The 22,422-nt window shown below is 42.4% G+C and overlaps 1 protein-coding gene across 3 annotated transcripts in view; it reads right to left on the bottom strand.

Annotated features, from left to right (window-relative positions):
* Positions 1-11,873, bottom strand: part of LOC147436849 (type I inositol polyphosphate 5-phosphatase 13-like) — a 49,764-nt gene extending 37,891 nt beyond the window's left edge. Inside the window, exons 1-4 of one of the 3 annotated variants that reach the window (XM_086486247.1) lie at positions 11,119-11,873; positions 10,452-10,994; positions 10,107-10,359; positions 9,182-9,995 (exon numbers count right to left, since the gene is read on the bottom strand). In XM_086486247.1, coding sequence (XP_086342373.1) covers positions 9,182-9,995; positions 10,107-10,359; positions 10,452-10,994; positions 11,119-11,677 — 2,169 coding nt within the window. In that variant the 5' untranslated portion in view covers positions 11,678-11,873. The remainder of the gene's footprint in view (positions 1-9,181; positions 9,996-10,106; positions 10,360-10,451; positions 10,995-11,118) is intronic. The other 2 variants (XM_086486245.1, XM_086486246.1) reach the window with 2 other exon arrangements.
* Between the last annotated feature and the right edge of the window lie 10,549 nt (positions 11,874-22,422).

Raw genomic sequence — 22,422 nt, forward strand, 5'->3', positions numbered from 1 at the left:
AAGACCACAGATTTCAGCCCTAAAGTCGTCGTCATCATCACCGTCCTCGTCATCGGCATAGTCCCAGATTGCATCAGTCCATTGCATCGTCATTGTACCACTTTGTGCAATCAATAAGTAGACCACTCTCGCCGACGAGAGTGGGGCCTTCGGAGGAGGGTTTTACGTCGTCTCTGGTGTCGTATCTCTCTTCTCTCACGCACAGTGTCCACTCACTTTGTTTATGATCATAGCACTCTCCATAAAGATGGAAGGCTCTCCCTTCCATAAGAACTAAAAGGAACCTTGAGCACACTACCGATCACTCATCTTGAGCAAAGCGCAACAATCATTCCGCTGCACCTAACATTGGTATCAGAGCTTTGGCAGTGTTCTGTATCACTCAAGGAAAGAACCACAAGAATCACAAGATTTTTTTTTGCTTGTTGCGGTCGCACGAACCCAAGTTCGCTTGGGCATGTCGATTCCTAATCGTGTTTGTTGAAGAGTGACAGGAATCCCAAGAAAGAAGGACTTGTCCAGCCTCCCCTTGTGTCTCTTTTCACTCATTGAGAGCGGACCGTGCACTTAGCAGCCGGCCAATCGACGTGAGGTGGGAAAAAGCAACCTTGGTGTGAGCGCAAGGCCGCCAAGGGGTGCGCCCACGGAAAGGAGTAGAACTCGGGTGAAGAGAAGATCCTTCTCCAACACGGTTTGCAAGCGAAAGAAAACCTCAAGAACTCAAGACCCTCAAGAACCCAAGAACCCAAGACCCGCAAGAACCCAAGTTCCTCGTGAACTTAAGAACCAAGACCCCAAGAACCCACAAGAATCCACAACTTCAGAATGGTCATCACTCAAAGCGGAATGGATACTTCGCTTGGAGGTGATGAGCATGAGAGAGGCGACGAAGAGTTTTCCCCACCAGGAGGTTTTTCCGACCCTCCCCCTTCACCATCTACGACAAGGATTGCACGAACTCCTATGGAGGCTTTCGACAAGAGGATGATGGACAGGAAGTTAGAAAGCCAAGAAAGAATCGCAACCATCGAGCGTAAGTACCAAGAAAGAATAGCACCCTTAGTGCGTGAGAGCGAGCAAGCACGCTTGGAAGCCAAAGCAAGAGAAGCAAGATTTGCTCGCGAAAACAAAGAAAGAATGCAAGAGTTCTTGCGACTCTTTTCTCAAGTTCAAGCACAGATGAAAGAGAATCAGGAAAAGGAGACTCTCTCTCAGTCTCTTCTTCTCCACAGCATGATACACAGGATTTGCATGATTGTGAGTAGCATGATGCTTTGAATGCCAATGATTTGCATGAGTATTTGGATGACAATGACAAGCATGATGATTTGCATGATCAAGATGTGATTTCTCACAAGCATGATGAGTTGCATGAAGAAGATGTGATTGTTCACAAGGATGATGTGTTAGTGGATGTTTTTTCTAGCGAAGCTAACCTCGTTGTAGATTCGATCAATCACGAAGAACCGATCTTGGCTTTCGAGTCGAGGTCCAAAGACCCCACACAGGAAGATTCGACCATTCAAGAAGAACAGATCTTGGCCCTCGAGCCTAGGTCCAAGGAACCTTCACAGGAAGTACTATGTGTTCGCATGATTGATTCGTACGCAGTGATCGAGTGTTTCATTTGTGATCGTTTCCTGTATTTTAGTCGACGTCTTTATGTGATCCCTTTTCCTAGGCATGACATATTGTACGTTGAGCACGTTTCCATCATGAATGAGCACGAATGTATGCGGATTGTTCATGAAAAGCTGAAAAGTATGTATGTCAGAAAGTCACATTCCATGTCTCTTCTTTGGCAAGACACACTTGCAGAAAGAGCACATGAAAGTATGAGCACCAAGCATAGGCATTTCCATTGTGAATTGCCACATTTGATTGATTTAGATCAGGATAGAAAGATTGGATCTCATTGTTTGCGTGTATGGGATGAACGGTTGGGCACTCCGTCTATTTGTTCATCTACATTGCATGCACAGTCTTTGAGAAAGACAAGTTTGTTTCCACTCACTTTACATGGAATGGGTATGTTCATGTTTGTGTGTTGGAAGAATTTTCAGCCATGGAGATTTAGCAGGGTTCAGTCAGTTCCGTCAGTCTAGATTAGAAGTGATATGGCACTTTTGTGAGTCTATTCGTAGACCGTGCATACCCAGTCACTTAGTGTAGTTGCATATCCTCTAGTTGCACACTGCATAAGCATAAGCATTTACATCAGATTCCATCAAAGTCAGTTTGGGGATTTTTCCAGTGACTTTAGCCTAATTTCCCTATTTTTGACAATTTTCACTTATTTATTAAGTGACTTTTGTTGGGAACTGAGTAGGGCAAATTGGTTAAGTTAATATATTAGCAACCCAAAGCTAGCACTCTTTGGCAGATGAGCAAGGAGCACAACAGGCCCTCAGGCAGCAGGTACACCTTCTCTCTCAGCAAGAACCCCCCAAGCAAGAACCCTCAAGCGCCAAGCTCCCCTCTAGCCTAGCGTTTTTGGATTGGACAACCTCAGCAGTACCCCCCATTCTGGCGTTTTCAGCATTACCTTGATCGCCATCATCAACAGCATACCTAGCGTTGCAGATTCCTCTCATCGCCAGCACCTCAACTTGCTAGCGTTTCCAATTTCAGCCCATCGGCGTTTTTGGATTCCATCAAGCCCAGCGTTTTTGGCTAAGGATACAAGGCAGCCCAGCGTTAGTGGTTTTCAGCCATTGCCGCATCAGAACAGCAGAGTTTTCAGCCCTATGGGACAGCAGCAGAATCAGCCCTAGTTGGTTGCAGAAGAACCCCCATTTTCAGCCATAAAAACGCAGCCAAAACAGTCATTTTCAGCCACCGAAACAGCCCAAAGATTTGCAGATTTTCTGCAGATAGAAGACCACAGATTTCAGCCCTAAAGTCGTTGTCGTCATCACCGTCGTCGTCATCGGCATAGTCCCAGATTGCATCAGTCCATTGCATCGTCATTGTACCACTTTGTGCAATCAATAAGTAGACCACTCTCGCCGACGAGAGTGGGGCCTTCGGAGGAGGGTTTTACAACGTCTATGGTGTCGTATCTCTCTTCTCTCTTTCTCTCAATCTCATACACTTGCACGCACAGTGTCCACTCACTTTGTTTATGATCATAGCACTCTCCATAAAGACGGAAGGCTCTCCCTTCCATAAGAACTAAAAGGAACCTTGAGCACACTACGGATCACTCATCTTGAGCGAAGCGCAACAATCATTCCGCTGCACCTAACATTGAAGAAGTGCACCCAGTGGCAGAAGGCCACAGAGCCACCCATCAAACCGGCACTCAAGAAACCTCCGTCTCTGAGGATGTTTACAGAGCAAGAATTAGAAGAGGTGGTTCAGACACACATCAACAGGTTTTTGGACGCGAACAATAAAGCCAAAAATCACGACAAAAAGCAGAAGAAAGGAACTGACTTCCCGGGTTATTTGGGTCGTCGATCGACTTTTGCATCGACAAGAAAGGAGACGAAGCGTGCACGATTTGAAGGACTACCCAGTTCTTCTTCTTCTTCTTCTGACAGTTCTTCTAGCTCTTCTGATTCGAGCGAAGAAGACAAAACAGGGAAAAAGCAAAGCAAAAAACAAAGCTTCAGAAAGGGCAAGAAAAAGACAAAGAAGCCTAAATTTCCCCAGTTTCTGACAGTTCTACAGAGGACTCATCCTCAGATAGTTCGGACTCCGACGATCACATGTTTTACGCAAAGAAGAAGCATTTTCATAAAGCCAACCAATATGACTCCCTCGAAGATAAAAGCAAGAAAGTAAGTCAATTAAGTTTGACTCTTTTTCCGGATTCCAAGATGCTTCGAGGGCTTTGGCTTTCATTTAGCAGTTTGACATAGCTTTCTCTGGAGGACATTACTCAAAGCACTCCAAGATTCGGAGTGCTACATCTTTCTTCAAAGGAAATGCTCGAACATGGTGGTCCACCCTTCTACTGAGAAAGACAGCTCCGGTTCAATGGTTGAAATTCAAAAGGATTTTTATTTCTTCTTGGCTGACTCGGGAGTATGAACGAGATATACGAACTGCTTGGAATCAACTTCAGATGACCAAGGGAGATTCTCTGGATGCTTATTGCGAGAGATTTTGGAGCTCTTTTCTACCAGCTTCTTCGTTTAAGAAGGTCTCGTTTAAAGAACAGATTGAGCGGTTTTGTTGTGGACTTCCTACAGAGATCCGAGACTACTGCTTGGAACAAAAGTCAAATTCTATTCAAGAATTGATGGGTCATGCGAAACAGGGTTTTGCCATACATTCGGGCAATCTGACTTACCCCACAGATGAGATCTTGACTCAAAGAACCCAACAGACTTCTAATAATTAAAGTAGAAAGAAGAAGAGTTCCCAAGAAAAGAAAGACAAGGATTCACGAACCCGGCTCACTCTTTGAGAGAGGGCCAACTACATCAAAGAGGGGAAGTGTTTTGGATGCGGGGAACATGGGTACATCTCCGCGAAGTGTCCTAAAAAGGCACAGCAAGAACAAAATGAAGACAGGCCAGAGAGTTCGAGAGAAGCTGAGGAACGTGGACGAAAAGGCAAGATGAAAGCAAGACTGGTTCCAAATTGCATGGGTACTAACCCAAGCACGATTGATGAAAGTACATGGGGCAAAGTAAAAGATCAAGAAGCCATGATTTTCTTTTATGGAGGAGCCAACGCCAACTTAATTTCACGTGAATTGGCGGCACGGCTCGAGATTACACTCGATTGGACGGGACCACAAGCAGAGGCAGTTCTAGTGGCACCCGAACGGGACGTGGCCATTACACCTGTCATTGACAAACTTCGGTTGCATTGTCAGGAGTATTCGGGGCACGAGGACTTCTACTTAATGCACTTGGAAGGTTGTGATGTCCTCCTTGGAGTCCCTTGGTACCATAAGAACAACGCCGTGGTCAATTATCGGGCGAAGAAAGCGACATTGACAAATGAAAAGGGCCGAAAAATTGTACTTGATGTGAAATTGAAGGGCGAGTCTATCCCTATTGTATCGGCTTCGGCCGTTTCAATATTAATGAAATCCAGTCTATTTGTTTACTCGATCTTTTTGAAAGAGTTGAATGATGAACATAGGACAAATATGTCTGAACTTGATAAAGAACGCCAAGATTTTCTCCACACTCATGCTGATTGCTTTTCAGAGGGCCTACCAGGCCGGTTGCCACTAGCTCGTCCTGAGGATCATACTATTGATCTGATACATGGAAGCACACCACCGAACTGGCCACCTTACCGTGTGAGCCGAGCCCAGAATGAAGTGATTATGAACCAAGTGAAAGACCTCTTGGAAAAGGGTCTTATCCAGCCGAGTACTTCACCTTACTGCTCTCCGGGGTTGTTGGTTTTAAAGAAAGATGGATCTTAGAGAATGTGCATTGATTATAGAGCTTTCAATAAAATCACCATCAAGAACAAATTCCCGATTCCGAGGATCGATGATATTCTTGACCGACTACAGGGATCCTCTTGTTTCAGCAGGATCGATTTGAAAAGCGGATATCATCACATCCGAATCGTGCCGGGAGATGTCTACAAGACAGCTTTTCGGACGAGCTTCGGTTTCTATGAATTTTTGGTGATGGAATGATGGACAAGATTTTCAGAGAGTATAGATCTTTTGTTGGCACTTTCTTTGATGACATTATAGTCTTCTCCAAGGATGAGGCAGAACATAGACAACATTTGCTACAAGTCTTTCAGGCATTGCGAGATCACAAGTTAGTAATCAATGCCAAGAAGAGTGAATTTTTCTTACCAGAGATACACTTTTTGGGACACATCGTCTAAGCAACAGGAGTACAGATGGACCCGCCAACCAAGATTGAGACTATACGTGATTGGTCCGATTTGAAGAATGTTCATGAAGTAAGAAGTTTTTTGGGCTTATGTTCTTACTACCGGCGGTTCATTAGAAAATTTGCAGAGGTTGCTTCCCCTTTGCATATTTTGACATAGAAAGGAGTCTCTTTCTCGTGGGGACCCACAGAGGTGACTGCCTTTCAGACTTTGAAAGAGAAATTGACTACGGGACCAGTTTTGACTTTGCCGGATTTGCTAAAGTCAATCGAAGTATATTGTGATGCTTGTGGTCGTAGTCTTGGTGCGGTCTTAATGCAAGAAGGCCATGTCATTGCCTATGAGAGCCGATTGTTTTCAAGGCCGGAATTGACAGCACAGATTTATGAGAAAGAGTTTTTGGCGGTTATCCATGCTCTTAGTCAGTGGCGACATTACCTACTTCATTGATCATCAGAGTTTACGCTACTTCTTGTCACAGAAGCAGCCATCAGAAAAGCAGATGCGGTGGGCTAACATCTTGTCACAGTTTCTTCCAGATTGTTCATGTACAGGGACAGAAGAACTAGATGGCAGATGCTTTGTCCCGGAAGCCGTTGGTCTTGGCTATTTCCGCGATTCATCGTAGAAGCTTGGAGGACATGGTCGATCAGTACGCCACCGATCCAGATTTTTCAGATATGTTCAATCAAATACAGAATGGGGAGGTAGTAACGGGATATTCCATTTGGGATGGCTACTTGATGAAGAAAACGATGTTGTGTGTTACACAGCCGTTGAGGGAAAAGGTTCTAATCGAATGCCACAGTCCACCATTTATGGGTCACTGCCGCATTGACACCACCTTGAAAGGTGTGGAGCGATACTTCTTTTGGCCGAGACTAAAGAAGGACGTGGACGATTTTGTACGCAGTTGCTTGGTATGCCAGAAGGTCAAGTTTGACAGGCATAAAGCAAAGGGATTGTTACAACCTTTACCCATTCCCACACGCCCCTGGGAAAGTATTGCTATGGATTTCATTTTTGATCTCCCGAAGACACAGAGTGGGCACGATGGTATCTGGACTGTTATTGACAGATTTAGCAAGCAAGCTCATTTCATTCCAGTGAAGAAAACAATCAAAAGCCGGATAGTTTAGCGAGATTGTTCATTGCCCAAATATTCAGATAGCATGGCATGCCTGAGACAATAGTCTCTGACAGAGATCCCCAATTCACGAGGTTGTTTTGGAAGGCTATTTGAGAGAACATCGACACACGGTTGCAGTTCTCGTCATCTTTCCACTCGCAGACAGATGGGCAATCTGAGATTGCAAATTCAATCGTATTGGATTTATTGAAGTCTTACATTTCTGATCAGAAGACTCAATGGGAAAAAAATTTGCCTTTGGTGGAATTTGCCTACAATAACACAATCCACTCTTCGACATTTGTGATTATTGAAGGTGCTTTGAAGGTTCCACCCTTCCTAAGCACGAAAGATAAGATTTTTGAAGCCGGAAAGTACACGAGGGACTTGGACGCTGCTTTTGCCCAGGTCTAGGAGGCTTTAGCGAAATCTCAGGAAAGACACAAGAAGGCAACAGATCAACACCGTCGCGATTTGAAATTAAAGGAAGACGATTGGGTGCTCTTATGTTTTGAGAAAGCACGCCTGAGAAAGAAAAAGGGAAAGGAGCATCTTTTTCCAAAGCTTAGCATGAGATACTATGGACCTTTCCAAATAAAAGAAAAGATAAATGATGTCTCCTTTAGACTGAAGCTGCCCGATACTTAGAGAATTCACAATGCTTTTCATGTGAGTCTCTTGAAGCCTTCTAAAGGCGATGTGCCCGATGATGGGGAGCTAGATGAGCAACCCGAAGTGGAGGAAAGCAAGGAGATACTCGTTCCAGAACAGATACTGGCACATACAAATAGAAAGATTAAAGCTAAAGTGATCAAGCAGTTCTTGGTTAAATTCAAGAACTTTCCTGCATTGGATGCGAAGTGGATGGAGGAGGAGGACCTGGCAGATACTCCTCAGATTGTGGAACTTTACCTCGAAGCATTCGGTTTAGCATAGTCTACTCCGATAGAGCCGTGATTTCAACATGGGGGAATCTAGAGCAGCGGGTTTGCACAAGAGGGGAGTCACTCCGCTCCTTTGTCAACAGATTGCCCCGATTTTAATTATAGAGTCACTAATGTCCCTTTGGGTTTCAGGGATACTGTTGGTGGGTTGACAGTATTCTGTTGTATGACTTCATGAACTGGAAATCCTAAAAATGAAAATGATACTGATCGATTTGTACTTGACTTGTTAAGTGCAGGAACTGATAGACGAAATGACTGCAGCATTTCGGTCTCATAAATCCCTATAGACATGATTGCAATATGAATTAGTTAATCGGGCATCTGTGAGGTCCCGACTGGATCTAGATGCCATTGCTAAATACGTTGCTGATTAATCATGGTCTAAGATTTGGAATGATTTTGAATGTGATTTGTCATGTGATGTCCTGCGATGTCAAGTGATGTCCTGTGATGTGACTGTCGATTGGTACATGTGCTAGATGTGTTGTTCCTAGTGCATCGGTACTAACAATCAGTGTCTGCTAAGACAGTTTATGGTCTCTGTCTGTTTTGCAAGCGTAATCGAGGGCGATTACAATGCTTTCAAGAGGGGGGTATGTCACAAATGGGTGACGTGGCAGCAGACCCTGGGACACACACTGACACGTGGCAGTACGGACCCGCAAAAAGCGCTGATAGACTGTCGTACGGTAATTTCCGAAAAAAGAGCGCAAATCGCGGAGATGCTGACGTGGCATACCGTATGGAAATCCCTGCTTTTACGCTGGCTGAAATTCGCTGGCTGATTTTAGCAATGCTTTTGGGGATTATTGCTTTATTTTGAGAAGCTGGCTCCTTTGGATTGGTTCCCTGTCCGAGAGCTAAGCGGGGGTGTTATTATGGTAGTGATGTGTGTGAACACACTTTAGGACCACCAAGGCACTTTTTCCCTCATTAGGAGATTTTTTCCCACGACTTATATATACGCCTTTTTAGAAATATGGCTGTAGGAATGCGCACTAAGATGGACAACATAAAGGAGTAGCTCACGAGTTATACCAATCAGTGACACACAAAACACATCTCCTTCCTTGAAGATACATTACTTGCAAGTCCAAACTACATCAACCTTTTAAAAAAGTAGACCGATTATGGAAAACACCTTATTAAAATAGAAACCAGCCGAATCACTGTCAAGGAGTGTCTCTTAAAAGAAAGAACGTCTTTCTGCCTAGTCCACAGGAGTTAAGTGACACCATGGTCATCACGCTTACGGGGATGTATATGGAAAAAGACTCACAGTTTCTTTTGCAGCCGCCATTGCTAAAGCACCTGCACCCATTTCCACTTCTTGAAGACCAACTGCAACAATGCTTGCCTCAATTGATCCTTTCTGGAGCCAGGATGTCAAGGACTTAAAAGAAGCCTTTTCCTGCCCCACATTCCAGGTGCTTGCTAGAACTTTTAGATTCTCTTGCCTTAAGTAAGTACTTTCTTTGGCTTTCATGATGTGATGCAATGCCTTATCAAAAGCACTTGATGATGTTACGAACCATCCTCGTAGACATCCACTGTCTGCCAATGTGAATAAGTGATTATTACACACTGCTAACCTTGCAATAGACGATCTGTGTGCACGCCATGCCCCTAGTAGTTTTCCAGAAGTCATAGCTAAAGCATGAACCACACCATCCGCATAGCCTATGAAGATACGGTTCCCAAAAGCATACATGCATCGAACAGCGACATAACTATGATGGTGATCAGCTATCAAGTATCCAGAGCTGTCATACTGGCCCAGACGGCCATTGGCATAACCAGCCCAAACATTTCCATCAGACACACTCACTAAAGCTTCCATCTTCTTGCTATCATCAATGCTTTGCCCAACAGCAGCACGAAGTACAGCATCAGCTGCACCCATGACAGCATTTCGAGAACGCTGAAAAAAGCTGAGCGCTCCTTGACTCTTTTCCTTTCTCAATGCTTTAGTAGCATTCACCCTTACTTCCTCTCCTCGCTCGATATCGCGAACTGGCGAAACATTAGGACTCAAAAATTCAGGATCCGCACTGGAACCAAAAACTTTCAGTAGCTCCTTGGTTCTTGAATCCCTAATGGAAAAAATAAGAGCTGTTAAAAGTCATAATCAGTAGACAGTTCTTGAATAGTCAGACATGGTGTTCTAAGATGAAGGAGCACAATAACTGACAAGTATAATATACCACAGGGCCAACAAGTGTGATCCACCACTCCAAACCCGACACTGGGATTGCTCTGCAATCAAGAACCGCATATCAATAGTTGCAAGACTAGATGCCCCTGATGCCAATCCACGTGCTTTAAGGTCGATGTACGATGTTGCTAAGAAAGAAGCTGCTACAAGCCTCGAGTCCTTGGAACTTGAAAAAGCCTGTGCTAAGGCACTCTGTGGCCAAACTCTTAAAGAGCCACTTTCAGACCCTGTCCATAGCTCTCCTGAGTAGCAAATAGCCATCATACATCAAAGCTCAGGAGAAGAAACATGATGCAGTACAGACACTTCCGAATGATAAACTCAACATGCATACCGTATGAAGAGACAACAATGGCCAGAACAGGAGCTTGATGTGCTTGCCAAGTAAAGATAGCAGTGTTTCTATTGGCAGCATTCTCACCGTCATGTTCAAGAACTATTGACCAGGCTCTCATTTTTCCATCCTTATGGCCACTCCAAATTAGGTGATTGGCACTGTCTGCAAACAGGCAAGTGGTGGAGAATCCATGCTTGAGTTGGCTGTATGCAGCAGCATCCTCATCACCTTTAATGTTGTCTCGGCCATCACAACTAGATCTGAATGCAGTAAGGATATCCCACACGAGAAAACCCTGCTCATATGCCAACCATAAGGAGGAGTCTGTGTAGGTAAGCACGCCTGTAGGTTGAACTGGCAACACCTTGAATGGTTGTGGTCTTAATTCAAAAGCCACAGGTCCATCCTCATCCTGATCAGGTGCTTTGTAGATCCGTCTTCCACCTCCAGCACTCTTAAACTCTCTTACCTTTTCCACTCTTGCACCATAGGGTTCGTGGAGCCTGGCAGTATTCTGCTGCAAATAGATGTTATCCTGCCCTACACATACATTACAAGGTGTGACAAAACACTTATTTATGTAACTGACAAATCCTGCCTCTACAGGCCTAGAAAGAATAAGACGGAGAATTCACAAATCCCCAAAGACTAAGACAAGGAGAACCTGAACTGGGAAAATCTTGCAAATGTTGAACATTGTTAGAATCGCTGCTGCCCTCATGTTGAACTGACCAGCTAAGACCTTGAGACGGCCAACTAGATGTTTCCCGGACAGCTTGTAGCCTCAAACTAGAATCTCCATTTGCCGGTTCATTATAAGGAAAAGCTAGTAGTTCCATGCCTTTTTCATTCATGTCTAACCTGTTCTGAGGGAAAGGGCGTTGTGACCATTCAGTTGTCTCTGCCACTGGCTGAGAAGCAGGACTTAGCCAAAAATCATCATTGGCACCCTGAAACGTGTTAGGGTTCGAGTTACTCGATGACTGAGTTACAGAAGAAGGTGAATGAAACGAAGCACTAAACTCATTTTGAAAATCTGCTTCCTTCAAGTATGACTTGTCACCCACAGGATTATGCAATGCCATTGAGTCTAAAGCCTGTAGAGGTAATCTGTCTGATGGTGGAGTTTCGTTTGACACATAGAGAGACGAAGCACTAAACTCATTTTGAAAATCTGCTTCCTTCAAGTATGACTTGTCACCCACAGGAGTATGCAATGCCATTGAGTCTAAAGCCTGTAGAGGTAATCTGTCTGATGGTGGAGTTTCGTTTGACACACAGAGAGGAATTGTTCTCGCACCAAGAAATGTTAGTTGACCAGCGATTATCAATTTGTTGAAGTGAAGCCAAAACAGAAATTACAGAAATCTACTGACTATTGTTTGTATGCCTACTTCTAAGGCGGTAGATGATGCGACCCTTGGTAAGATCATGATCATAGGGACTCAGTTCAGCTCTTACCCTATCTCTTGGTAGTATTCTTATATAAAAGCGTCGCATCCTCTTCGATATATGAGTCAAAATTTGACATCCATTATCCGAACACACTCAAAACGTGGCATTGGGTAAAGATTATGTAACTGTACATTCCATGTCAATGAGATTCTGTTTCTTCATCATTTGGAATAAGTAAACCTCCTATTTACATTACAGGTTTCTCCAAAAAAATTCTTTTCATTGAAGACGTAACTGGTGAAAATAAGTAACTTTTGTCCCTATTTCTCCCTTTCAATTACCAAATATGGCGTAGAATCCCCCCCCCCCCCCCCCCTAGTTTTTCTTCGCCTAACTTCCCGATCTGTAATGAGTCCATAAGACGTTGATAAAATTACAATTCCCATGCCCCCTAAGATCTTAGGGATTCTTATATGATCGCAATAGATTCTGAGACCGGGTTTGCTAATGTACCTAATAGTTGCCACGTAAGGCTTTTTTTCTTTGCCAAAATATCTAAGTTTGACATCCATAAAAATTTTCCCCCCCTCTGTGTGTTCTGTGACGCTCTTTAAAAAACCTTCTTCCAGTAAGATTTGCACGATACCTCTAGTCATTTTAGTAGCCGGTATCCTAGTCATAGCTTTTCTTTTTGTATTCGCATTTCTGATTGAAGTAACTGTGGTGGAGATAGCATCATTATTCGTGAAATATCAATCGGTAATTATTAGAATTGTTTTTACTTAAGTAATTCCTAAAATCTTCAGCCTTTCCTCTTGGCAAAATCTAAATGATATTCAAGGCGGAAAAAAGGTTCTTTCCTTTCTACTCATTTTCATTGGCTATCTATCTTCGTTTTATTGAGTTGTATCTATCTAAATAGATATAGATAGAATAGATATAGATAGATTTTTTTGTATATTTGTATATGTGTATGTATTGGACTATTCGACAACTAACTCTTCAAACCCAAATTTTTAAAGGAATTGAAGTTTCTTTGAGTTCTAATAAATGAAACGAGCTTTCTTTCTTTTTTCATTAGTTATCGCAACACTTCGGGAGCTAACGAGACTACTCTGGCAAAATTACATTCCCTCGATTCCCTTGCTACTGGACCAAAAATCCTAGTTCCTCTAGGATTTCCTTCCTGGTTGATAATGACGGCCCAAGAGGCTTTCGACTTATTAACGTGGATGCCACGATTGAGAAACGGGGAACTTTGACTCTGTCAACGAATGCTTAGTTGTATTGTTGACATATATAAAACCAATGAACCTTAATGATAACATTACCAATCTACCACTTATTCTTCATTTAGGTCAGGGCTCTGCTTACTATGTTTTTTTTGGATTCATCCGGAAATAATCTTGTTATCCGTTAAATTGTTACAATTAAATGGGCTTGCTTGCAAAGATACAACAAGACTGTTTACCAAATGTCTTGGTTTTCCGATGACATCCAACGTGTTTGGTAAGGTAGGCATGCAAACTCTATCTTTCTTCTTCAAAGGCGTAAGCTTTCTTTGCCAGCCAACCGCTTTACTTCGTTTAAAGTGTGCTAGCTACACTTTTTTATTATTATTACACAGACACTTAAGAATTAGTTACGCTAGAAGGTACAAAATTAATTGGAGTAGGAGCGGCTACCATAGCCCTAGCAGGAGGAGCAATAGGTATTGGAAACGTATTTAGTTCTTTGACAAGCCCTGTGGCGTGAAATCTATCGTTAGGTAAATAATTATTTGGTTATGTTACTTTAGGCTTTGCCTTAACAGAAGCTATTGCCTTGTTTGTTTTGACGATGGCTTTTTCAATCTTATTTGTATCTTAAAAAAAGAAAACAAGATAAACATGAATAACCTCACCAGAAATCTCTCCTTTATTTTTAATAACCTCACCAGAAATCTCTCCTTTATTTTTAATAACCTCACCATATATCTTTCCTTTATTTCTAAGAACCTCAACATATATCTCTCCTTTCTTTTTAATAACCTCACCATATATCTTTCCTTTCTTTTGTTGAGAAAGGTATTCTTGTTTGTTGCTCTTTTTTTAATTTTATTAAATCTAATTGAGCTTGGGTTTGCTGAAACAGCATATTGTATGAATATGGGCGCTAGTAGTTCTTCAATAGTAACTCAAGCGTCTTCACATTCACAGTTTATGCAACTAAAGGAGGAGGATTGCTGTTCAATCTTATTTGAAACTTGGCAAGATTGTGATAAAATACTAAAAACCTGCCAACAAGGCAGATTGCCCAGCGCTGAGAACGGTTATGAATTCGTTTCACAACTGCAGCCTGCGCAAATAAACAATCTAGTAAACTCTATCTCTGCCAAGTTAAACCCCTCCATAGTCAGCGAAGCCACAATGCAGGAATGGGCTCAGTTTAAGGAGGCAAACTCCCGTCTGTTCGCGTCGTTCCATAAGGACCTTATTCCTGGCTTGATGCTCATCTCTGGGGTATCTCTCCCTTTAAGCATGTCCCCGGAAGAGGGCATAGAACTCCTCTTGAAGGTCCCCTTCTCCCACGAAGTGATAGCGCATTATGCCACACAAATAGTCTCCTAGGCGCAACCTTTGATTGACATGTATAAAGCCCTGTTTGAGCTCTTGCCTTCGACTCCATAAGTAGTTTTTGTTGAGCAAGACATGCCGAATCCAGAAACAGAAATAACTGTTTCGCAGGAGGAGGCGGATAAAATCCAAGCCGTTCATAATAAAGCCAGGAACGTTGTCCAGATTTTTGTTAAGTTCCATAGGCTTAGAAGCCGGATTCATAAAGGGACTGCCTTTAAACTTAAACGTAGACGTCGTGGTTTAAAAACCGTCTCACTGGCAGAGCGGACACCCTGGGGAGGGTAAAAACCACAGCTGACGACTGGATCCGAATATTACGGATTACATATATCAAGTAATTACTTTCTTTTAGGGTAGAAAGGAAAGAACCTTTTTTCTGCCTTGAATATCATTTAGATTTTGCCAAGAGGAAAGGCTGGAGATTTTAGGAATTACTTAAGTAAAAACAATTCTAATAATTACCGATTGATATTTCACGAATAATGATGCCATCTCCACCACAGTTACTTCAATCAGAAATGCGAATACGAAAAGAAAAGCTATGACTAGGATACCAGCTACTAAAATGACTAGAGGTATCGTGCAAATCTTACTGGAAGAAAGTTTTTAAAAAGCGTCACGGAACACACAGAGGGGGGGGAAATTTTTATGGATGTCAAACTTAGATATTTTGGCAAAGAAAAAAAGCCTTACGTGGCAACTATTAGGTACATTAGCAAACCTGGTCTCAGAATCTATTGCGATCATATAAGAATCCCTAAGATCTTAGGGGGCATGGGAATTGCAATTTTATCAACGTCTTATGGACTCATTACAGATCGGGAAGCTAGGCGAAGAAAAACTAGGGGGGGGGGGGGGGGGGGGGGGGATTCTACGCCATATCTGGTAATTGAAAGGGAGAAACAGGGACAAAAGTTACTTATTTTCACCAGTTACGTCTTCAATGAAAAGATTTTTTTTTGGAGAAACCTGTAATGTAAATAGGAGGTTTACTTATTCCAAATGATGAAGAAAAAGAATCTCATTGACATGGAAGGTACAGTTACAGAATCTTTACCCAATGCCACGTTTTGAGCGTGTTCGGATAATGGATGTCAAGTTTTGACTCATATATCGGGGAGGATGCGACGCAGTTATATAAGAATACTACCAGGAGATAGGGTAAGAGCTGAACTGAGTCCCTATGATCTTACCAAGGGACGCATCATCTATCGCCTTAGAAGTAGGCATACAAACAATAGTCAGTAGATTTCGGTATCAGTTTAGATTTTCGGTAGATTTACCCAATTAATTCAAGGTTATAGATACGAAAATCCATGCTTCCATTCGGAAAATATGTAAAAAATGTCGATTGATTCTACGACGTAGACGAATCATGGTAATTTGTTGCAACTCAAAACATAAACAGAAACAAGGATAATAAATATTTATATCTGAAAAAGAATATTAATTAAATAGAGCTTCCCAATAAAAATAATTAATTAATTATGTCAAGTCAAATAAATCGAGAAAAATTCATTCACGTGGGGGAAAACGTGTCAAATACTATATGACAATCTTTTCCTCTTGGGAGGAGTTGGGGATCGTCAAGACCGCCATCTTCACAGAGCCACATCTTCCAAAGAATTTGGATATTCACTTCTTCCTCTTCATAGGGTCCCTTCTCTTCTCTCACCGGAGAGAGTCTTCTTTTGAAAGTCTCTACAAGAGGCTTCTTAAGCTCTCTCTTTGCTTGGGGGATTTGGATAATCCCATGAGTGTGAAGTTGTTGGTTAACTTTGGCTTGCAAGGAAGGGTTGCCCATAGCTTGTTGCAACCTAGTAACAAGATAGTTCACAAACATGGGGGCATCAAAATCAAAGTTGTCAATATTCATTCTACTCTCTTTATTATTGTCAGCCATGCTAACTAATTTTATATCTATGCTACTTTGTGCTTTGGCATTTTCAAAACTTTAGTTGCTACTCTTCTAAACTTTTGAAAATTATCTCTCAAAGCAGCCACACCCATGGTTTAGAGACTGTTGATTGCAAAGAGTAATGGAAAGGGTCTAGCAGTTATCTGTTGATTATAGTTCCTTTTGAGCTTGCTAGTAGCTCAATAATGTTTAAGCCAAAGGCAAGCCCCGAAAGACTCCATTATTAAGTCTAAAGTACCCAACATTGTACCTCGAACTAATTTCATTCCAACTGTGATAATAAATCCCTGTCCCAATTACCCTCTTGCAATGAACATGTCCAACCTTTCATGGACAACTTAATGACCTCTCTTCTTAAGCAAGAAAAGAGAAACCAATAGCTCTGATACCAATGTAATGGAGTATGGCTATAACATTGATTGTAGAGGAATTAAAATAACAATAGTGAGCATTTCCTTAAGAGAATTCTTAAACAGCATAAGGAGAGCGCTTGATTAAAGGTAGCAAAATGAACATTATACCTAGTTAGCTTGGCGTGAACAATACTTGTGAAAGAGAAAGAGAATTAGAGAAATTGACAATAGTTAAGGACCGGATTTACTTGGAGCCGGTCCCCCCTCCAAAAGGATTTTGTATTATAGATTATCCCATGAAGAGAGACTTGGTACAATACATGCTTTGTGTTCCTTGAGACCTTGTTGATGCAATGAAGATCATGCACAAAGTTATATTCGTAACTACCTTGCAAAAACATTAACTTGTCCTCGGACTCAATCTTAAGACCTCAAACACCTTCAAAGGTGAAGAGAGCTAGCAGGGAGTGAGGGAAGGGAAGAGGAAGAAGATGTAGCATACAAGAAAGAAGTTGTTTCCTCACATATCATTACTCATAGAGCATAGCATGGCATAGTAATGAAGATGAAGAATATGATAAGCATTGCTTTGAAGCATGACTCTTGGTTGGATTTGCATTCCATAGCCAAGAGGTGTTGGTGTAGGCTCTCTACTTCTCAAGCTTGGAGAAGGAGATGGAGTTCTTGCTCAACACAATGTGAGAATGTGTGTGGTAGAGTGTATACCAAAAGAAACCCCTCTACTTTCCTTGGTCCACCCCTCCTTCTAGCTCATCCTTTCACTTCATTGGACCTTTCCAAGCTTAGCCAATCACATGCTTTAGTCATAACTAGTAATAGTGGTAGCATTTGGACAAATGTCCGACTTTTGCCTTTGAGAGAGAGGGCTTGAATAATTATTGAATGGTTAATTATTTAATTTAAATTATCATTGGACCTCCTTAAAGGCCATCCAATAGGCTTTAGACACACTATGAGGGCAACCTTATTAGGGGCTTGATATGTATCCTATATGTCTCTTGTGGGAATGGTGCCCCTTGGGTGAGTTGTAGTGTGTTCTTTCTCATCCCCTACTCTTGGGGCTCGCCCCCTCTAGGCAACATGTTGACTTCAAGCACCTCAAGCATCTTAGTCATCAAGCACCTCAAGAACCTTAGTCATGAAGCACGACAAGCACCTCAAGCACATGCCTAGCTTGCCTAAGGTCTAAAGTACCTAAAGGTCCTAGGTCTAAGGAATTTTAACACTAACCTTTGGAGGTCTTTGATGAAGCTAACCCTAAGGTCTTTTAAGCTCCATTACTTGCTCATTGCTCTTTGGTAGACCATCTCCCTTTTGGACCCTTCATGAGATGTAGCCTTCTCTCCCTTTGGTCCCGCGTTGAGATAGTTCTAAAAGCACATATCTATATTCTAACTCTTGTTCCATTTATTTTTCCACATTAAATGATCAGTTCAATATGAGAAAATCATTTGGGAGAGTTGGATTAGATTTTATGACATTACCTCTCTCTTGAAACCATAGTCATCCTTGACTATGAGGTAGAGAAGATAAAGCTTTAGTCATTAGTCTATGTTTATTAGTGCGTAGAGGATCCCTTTTTACCCTATGACATCATTCCATAATGGATGACTAGTCTATTTGGTACTTGGGAGACTTAGCTATCGCAAGTATGTCTTCTCTTTAGTCCATATCATACTTTCCAAAGTAGAGTGACAAATCCTACTTGGTGTTTAAATGACCTATTGTCGCTTGATCTTGCATTTGTTTGTTGCATGCATTCTTTCTAGAAGATCATTGGTTAGTGACTTATTATACTTTTGCAAACAACATCCACTAATCTAGTTTTCCATGGTTTCCCCATCTAAAGTGGTTAATTTAACTGCCCCACTTGGTGGAACACTCTTGATCATAAGTGGACCGTGTCCTTTTTTATTGAACTTAGGGATGTGTTTCTTCAAGGAATAGACCAATACAAGATCCGCTTGTGTTAGTGGGTCATCGCGAGGCGGATGTCTGCAACATAGCTTTTTGGTACTAACATAATGTCAATATGCAAGGAAGCGAATCGAAATGGGGCACGGAGACTTGATGAGGGTGCCAGTCTCACCAAAGTGAATTGAGAGGGCTTCTTATATTACGACAAAAGCAAATCAACCACTTCCTAGTCCAAAAATCAATCTATGTCCGATCTCACCGCTCTAAATTATCACGTCTTTTCGGCATCCAAACGAATTCGGAATGCAACGAAACTTAAGGAGATGTACTACAACACCTAGGGGTACAATCCTACCAAGTTCTGTAGTCATCTGGGAAGGTACATAAATCACGATCCATCACAAAAATGTGCCGAAAACTGAAACAGAACTATCAGAAAGGTCCCCCTTAAGCATAGAAACACTTATCCAAGGTAAAAACATCAAAAAACAACCATTTAAGACCTCAAATCAATGCATTAGCTCACAAACAATGCGTCGCGAACCACAACAGAATTGAGAATGATTAAACTTAAATTGTAGAGCAAGAGACAAGGAACACAATGTGCTATTCGGAAATGAATTGTGATTACCAGTTTAGGAGAAAAGTGGATTACAAATTGTAGCAGCAAGAGGCTTCTCACAGTGAACGTTCAAAAGCTTCCGAGCTAATGATTCCTTCTTTAGTCTAAACTAAGAGTTTTGACTTAAAGGCTAAGGGGACTTTCCCACGGCCATTCAGCCACTTACAAGGGGTGTAGACTCAGAGAGGCTAAGAGGGCATGACAGAATATATTACAATTACGAGTCCTTATTAGCTAAATTACATCGCTTGTTTTGAAAAAATGAGCGAGTACTACAAGGTTTGGTGTACATCTACCTTTCACGTGTTAGTTCGATGTGTCCACCAAACAATCCTCCCTTCCTATTCATTACACGTACTTGTGCAATCTGTCTGTGGGTGTCTTCTACGGCCTTTTTTCTAGCGTCGTAGTGAGGTGCCTGAACTTTTGCACCCTTGCCTCGATCTCCACTTTTGTCGCCAGCTCTCTGAAAGGATTATTGTTGAGAGAGATTTGATATGCTACATGTCGGGCTGGCAGATCTTTGGTCATGGGATTAAATATTAAGGAGTCTACCTCGAAGAATTTGGTCATGAATGCCTCTTCGAAAGTCTGCAGGTAGTGGGAAGGTAGGAACATGACTCTCGCATAGAAGCCCATGATGACATTTTTGCTTGGGATTTCTGTTTCCATATTCCAGCAAAGCCCTCTTGTGCCTTCGACAAAAATCTACCAGGGATGCTCTGCTGCCTCTATATCATTGAATGTCGTTATGCAGGTGATTAGCATCTTGGCAATTTTTATGAGCATTTGGCATGCAAGATCTGGGATCTCCTTCATCATGTTGAGATGACCCCTCTGAGCGTCTGAACCATATACTTCTTTGACGGGCGGTTATTATTGATTGGCTTTGCTATAACCAGGTAGTTCAATACTGCCGGTCTTTTGCTTTGCCAAGAGTAAAATTTGTCCCAGGATCGTCGTCTGTTGATGGGACAGTAAGTTGGGTCGATCCTGAGATGTTGCGGAGCATTCCTATAATAGGTTTCATCTATGGGTCGCTGCTCGAACCATTTCTTTCGCCAAAGGGGTTGACTGTCAATAATAGTTTGAATTTGTATTGTTGTGATAGGAACATCTTTGTAATCCCCTCTGTTGTTTGGCTCTAGGTCATGTAGCATTCTTTGTTTCCATAATCTGGCCTCCTGCCGAATGAGTGGTAGGGCGATCATTTCATGCCCAAGGTTTTTTACCACTTCATTTGGAGTGATCATGAGCAGGGCAGTAGATTCCAATACTTTCACTTCATATTGCAGATATTCTTTGTGTGAGGGGTCTTTGACTTTTGATATCCAATGTTGAATTTCTTTCTTGGCTGACTCCGAGATGGATGTCGTGGCTGGATCTTCAGATTCTTGCGTTACTTTCCCTATGCTTGTTCCTGGCACATCTGTTTGGTGAGCTTCAAAAGTGGAATGCTCAAATTCTCCTATTTGCTCAAATTCCAATGGGGTTGTTTGTCCAGGCTTTGCTTGTGCTGCCCTCAGAGCCTCCAATTCTCCCCTAGCCTCTGCCAACTGCTTTCTCAATTCTTCAAATTCCTCGTCTTTGGCTTTTTGTAGTTCTCTATGCCCTGCAGTCATGATTTGTCTGTCATATTTTTCCCAAGCAAGGGCCTCCTTTAGGTCTTGGACCTCTTTATTCAGCGAGGTTGATCCAACTGGTAAGCTTGAGGAGCTTGGCGTCTCTTGTAGGGCTAAAAGCTGGGTCAGAGTCTTGATGACCACTCCGTAAGACTCTTGCAGCTTTTCGCGTTGCTCTCTTTCTCTCATTAGCTCCTCCTCTAGTCGTTGCTGCTCGACTTACAGAGTAGAGTTGGCCTCATTGAATTGCTGGACTTCTTTGTAGTAATAGGCCGCATTTTCCTGTTCTCTTTGCAATTTTGATTGGAGTTGTAGCTGATCTTTCTCCAACTCCTCGATTCTGTCTTTTAGCTAATGAGTGTTTCCAGCTGCTTTAGACGCCTCCTTTTTGGTATCTTCTAGCTCTAGCTCGCGCAAGTTGTAGAGAGCTCTTTGACATTAGAATTGGAGCTTGCTCTGCTCTAAATAAGCATCAATGTCGAATGACTTGATCATTTCTGCTCCTTCCTCTACTATAACTTGCGATCAAGGCGATTGTGCTTTTTGCTGTCTTTTTTGGCCCTGTTTTGATGTGCCAGCCTCTTCTGTCGTTCTTTCCTTGGTTTTCAGTACTGCAGTAGCAACTGGTACCGTAGTAGTGTTTGCCGGTGCTGTCTCTTATTTTGGAAGGTCTACAGCTTCATCTCTTTTTTCCGTTCTAGCCTCTGAAGGTACCTCTTTGTCTTTAGGAGATTCAAAGTCATAACCTTGCTAGTCTAGCGTGTCCTGCTCTCCCTTCTCTTCTTGGTTATCATCTCCTTCCTTGGCCTTTGTAGATTTGTCAGATGATTCGAGATCATCGATGCATGGCCGCTTTGCCTCTTCTCTTTCTCTTTGCTCCATTTTTCGTTTGAGCTCATTCTGAATCCGTTGTTGCATGTCATCGGCAATGTTCAGAGCCTCCTCCGCTTCCTGTCTTTTGCGTTGTTTGATTCGTTCTAGAGCTGCTAGTTGCTTGCGTAGCAAAGGAACATCTTCTTATTCCTCTTCCTCTTTTTCATCGTCCGCTTCTGTTCCCTTTCTTCTTTTCTCTTTGTGCTTTTCTTGTCGGATTCTTTCTCTTAGCACTTGCGCTTCTTCCATTGTTCTTCTAGCTTGGGTAATTGGGATGGCCTCTGTCGACTCGGCTGTCCTCTTTTTTAATCGAGCATATCTCATGGAGAATTCACTGTTAAGTATGGAGCTTGATTTTTTGTGGTAAAAAAGCACGTTTGTAAGGCCCTGAAGAAAAATCACTCGTCGAAAACCAAAAATTTTAACGCCCAGCCGGAATAATCTTTTTTTGCCGGAATATTATGGACGAACGGCGGCCGAAAAGTGGTCGGAAAATGACCGATCAGTTGGTCGGTTGGCCGATGGTCGATGGCCGGTGGCCGGTGGTCGGAAGTCAATGGCTGGTGGCTAAATTAAATGGTCGGTGGCCGAATTCAAAAGCGGACTTGTCTTCCCAAGGGTGGCCACAC

This window comes from Adiantum capillus-veneris, chromosome 17, assembly GCF_014529385.1.
Source record: "Adiantum capillus-veneris isolate H3 chromosome 17, ASM1452938v2, whole genome shotgun sequence".
In the NCBI taxonomy this organism is placed as follows: Eukaryota; Viridiplantae; Streptophyta; class Polypodiopsida; order Polypodiales; family Pteridaceae; genus Adiantum; species Adiantum capillus-veneris.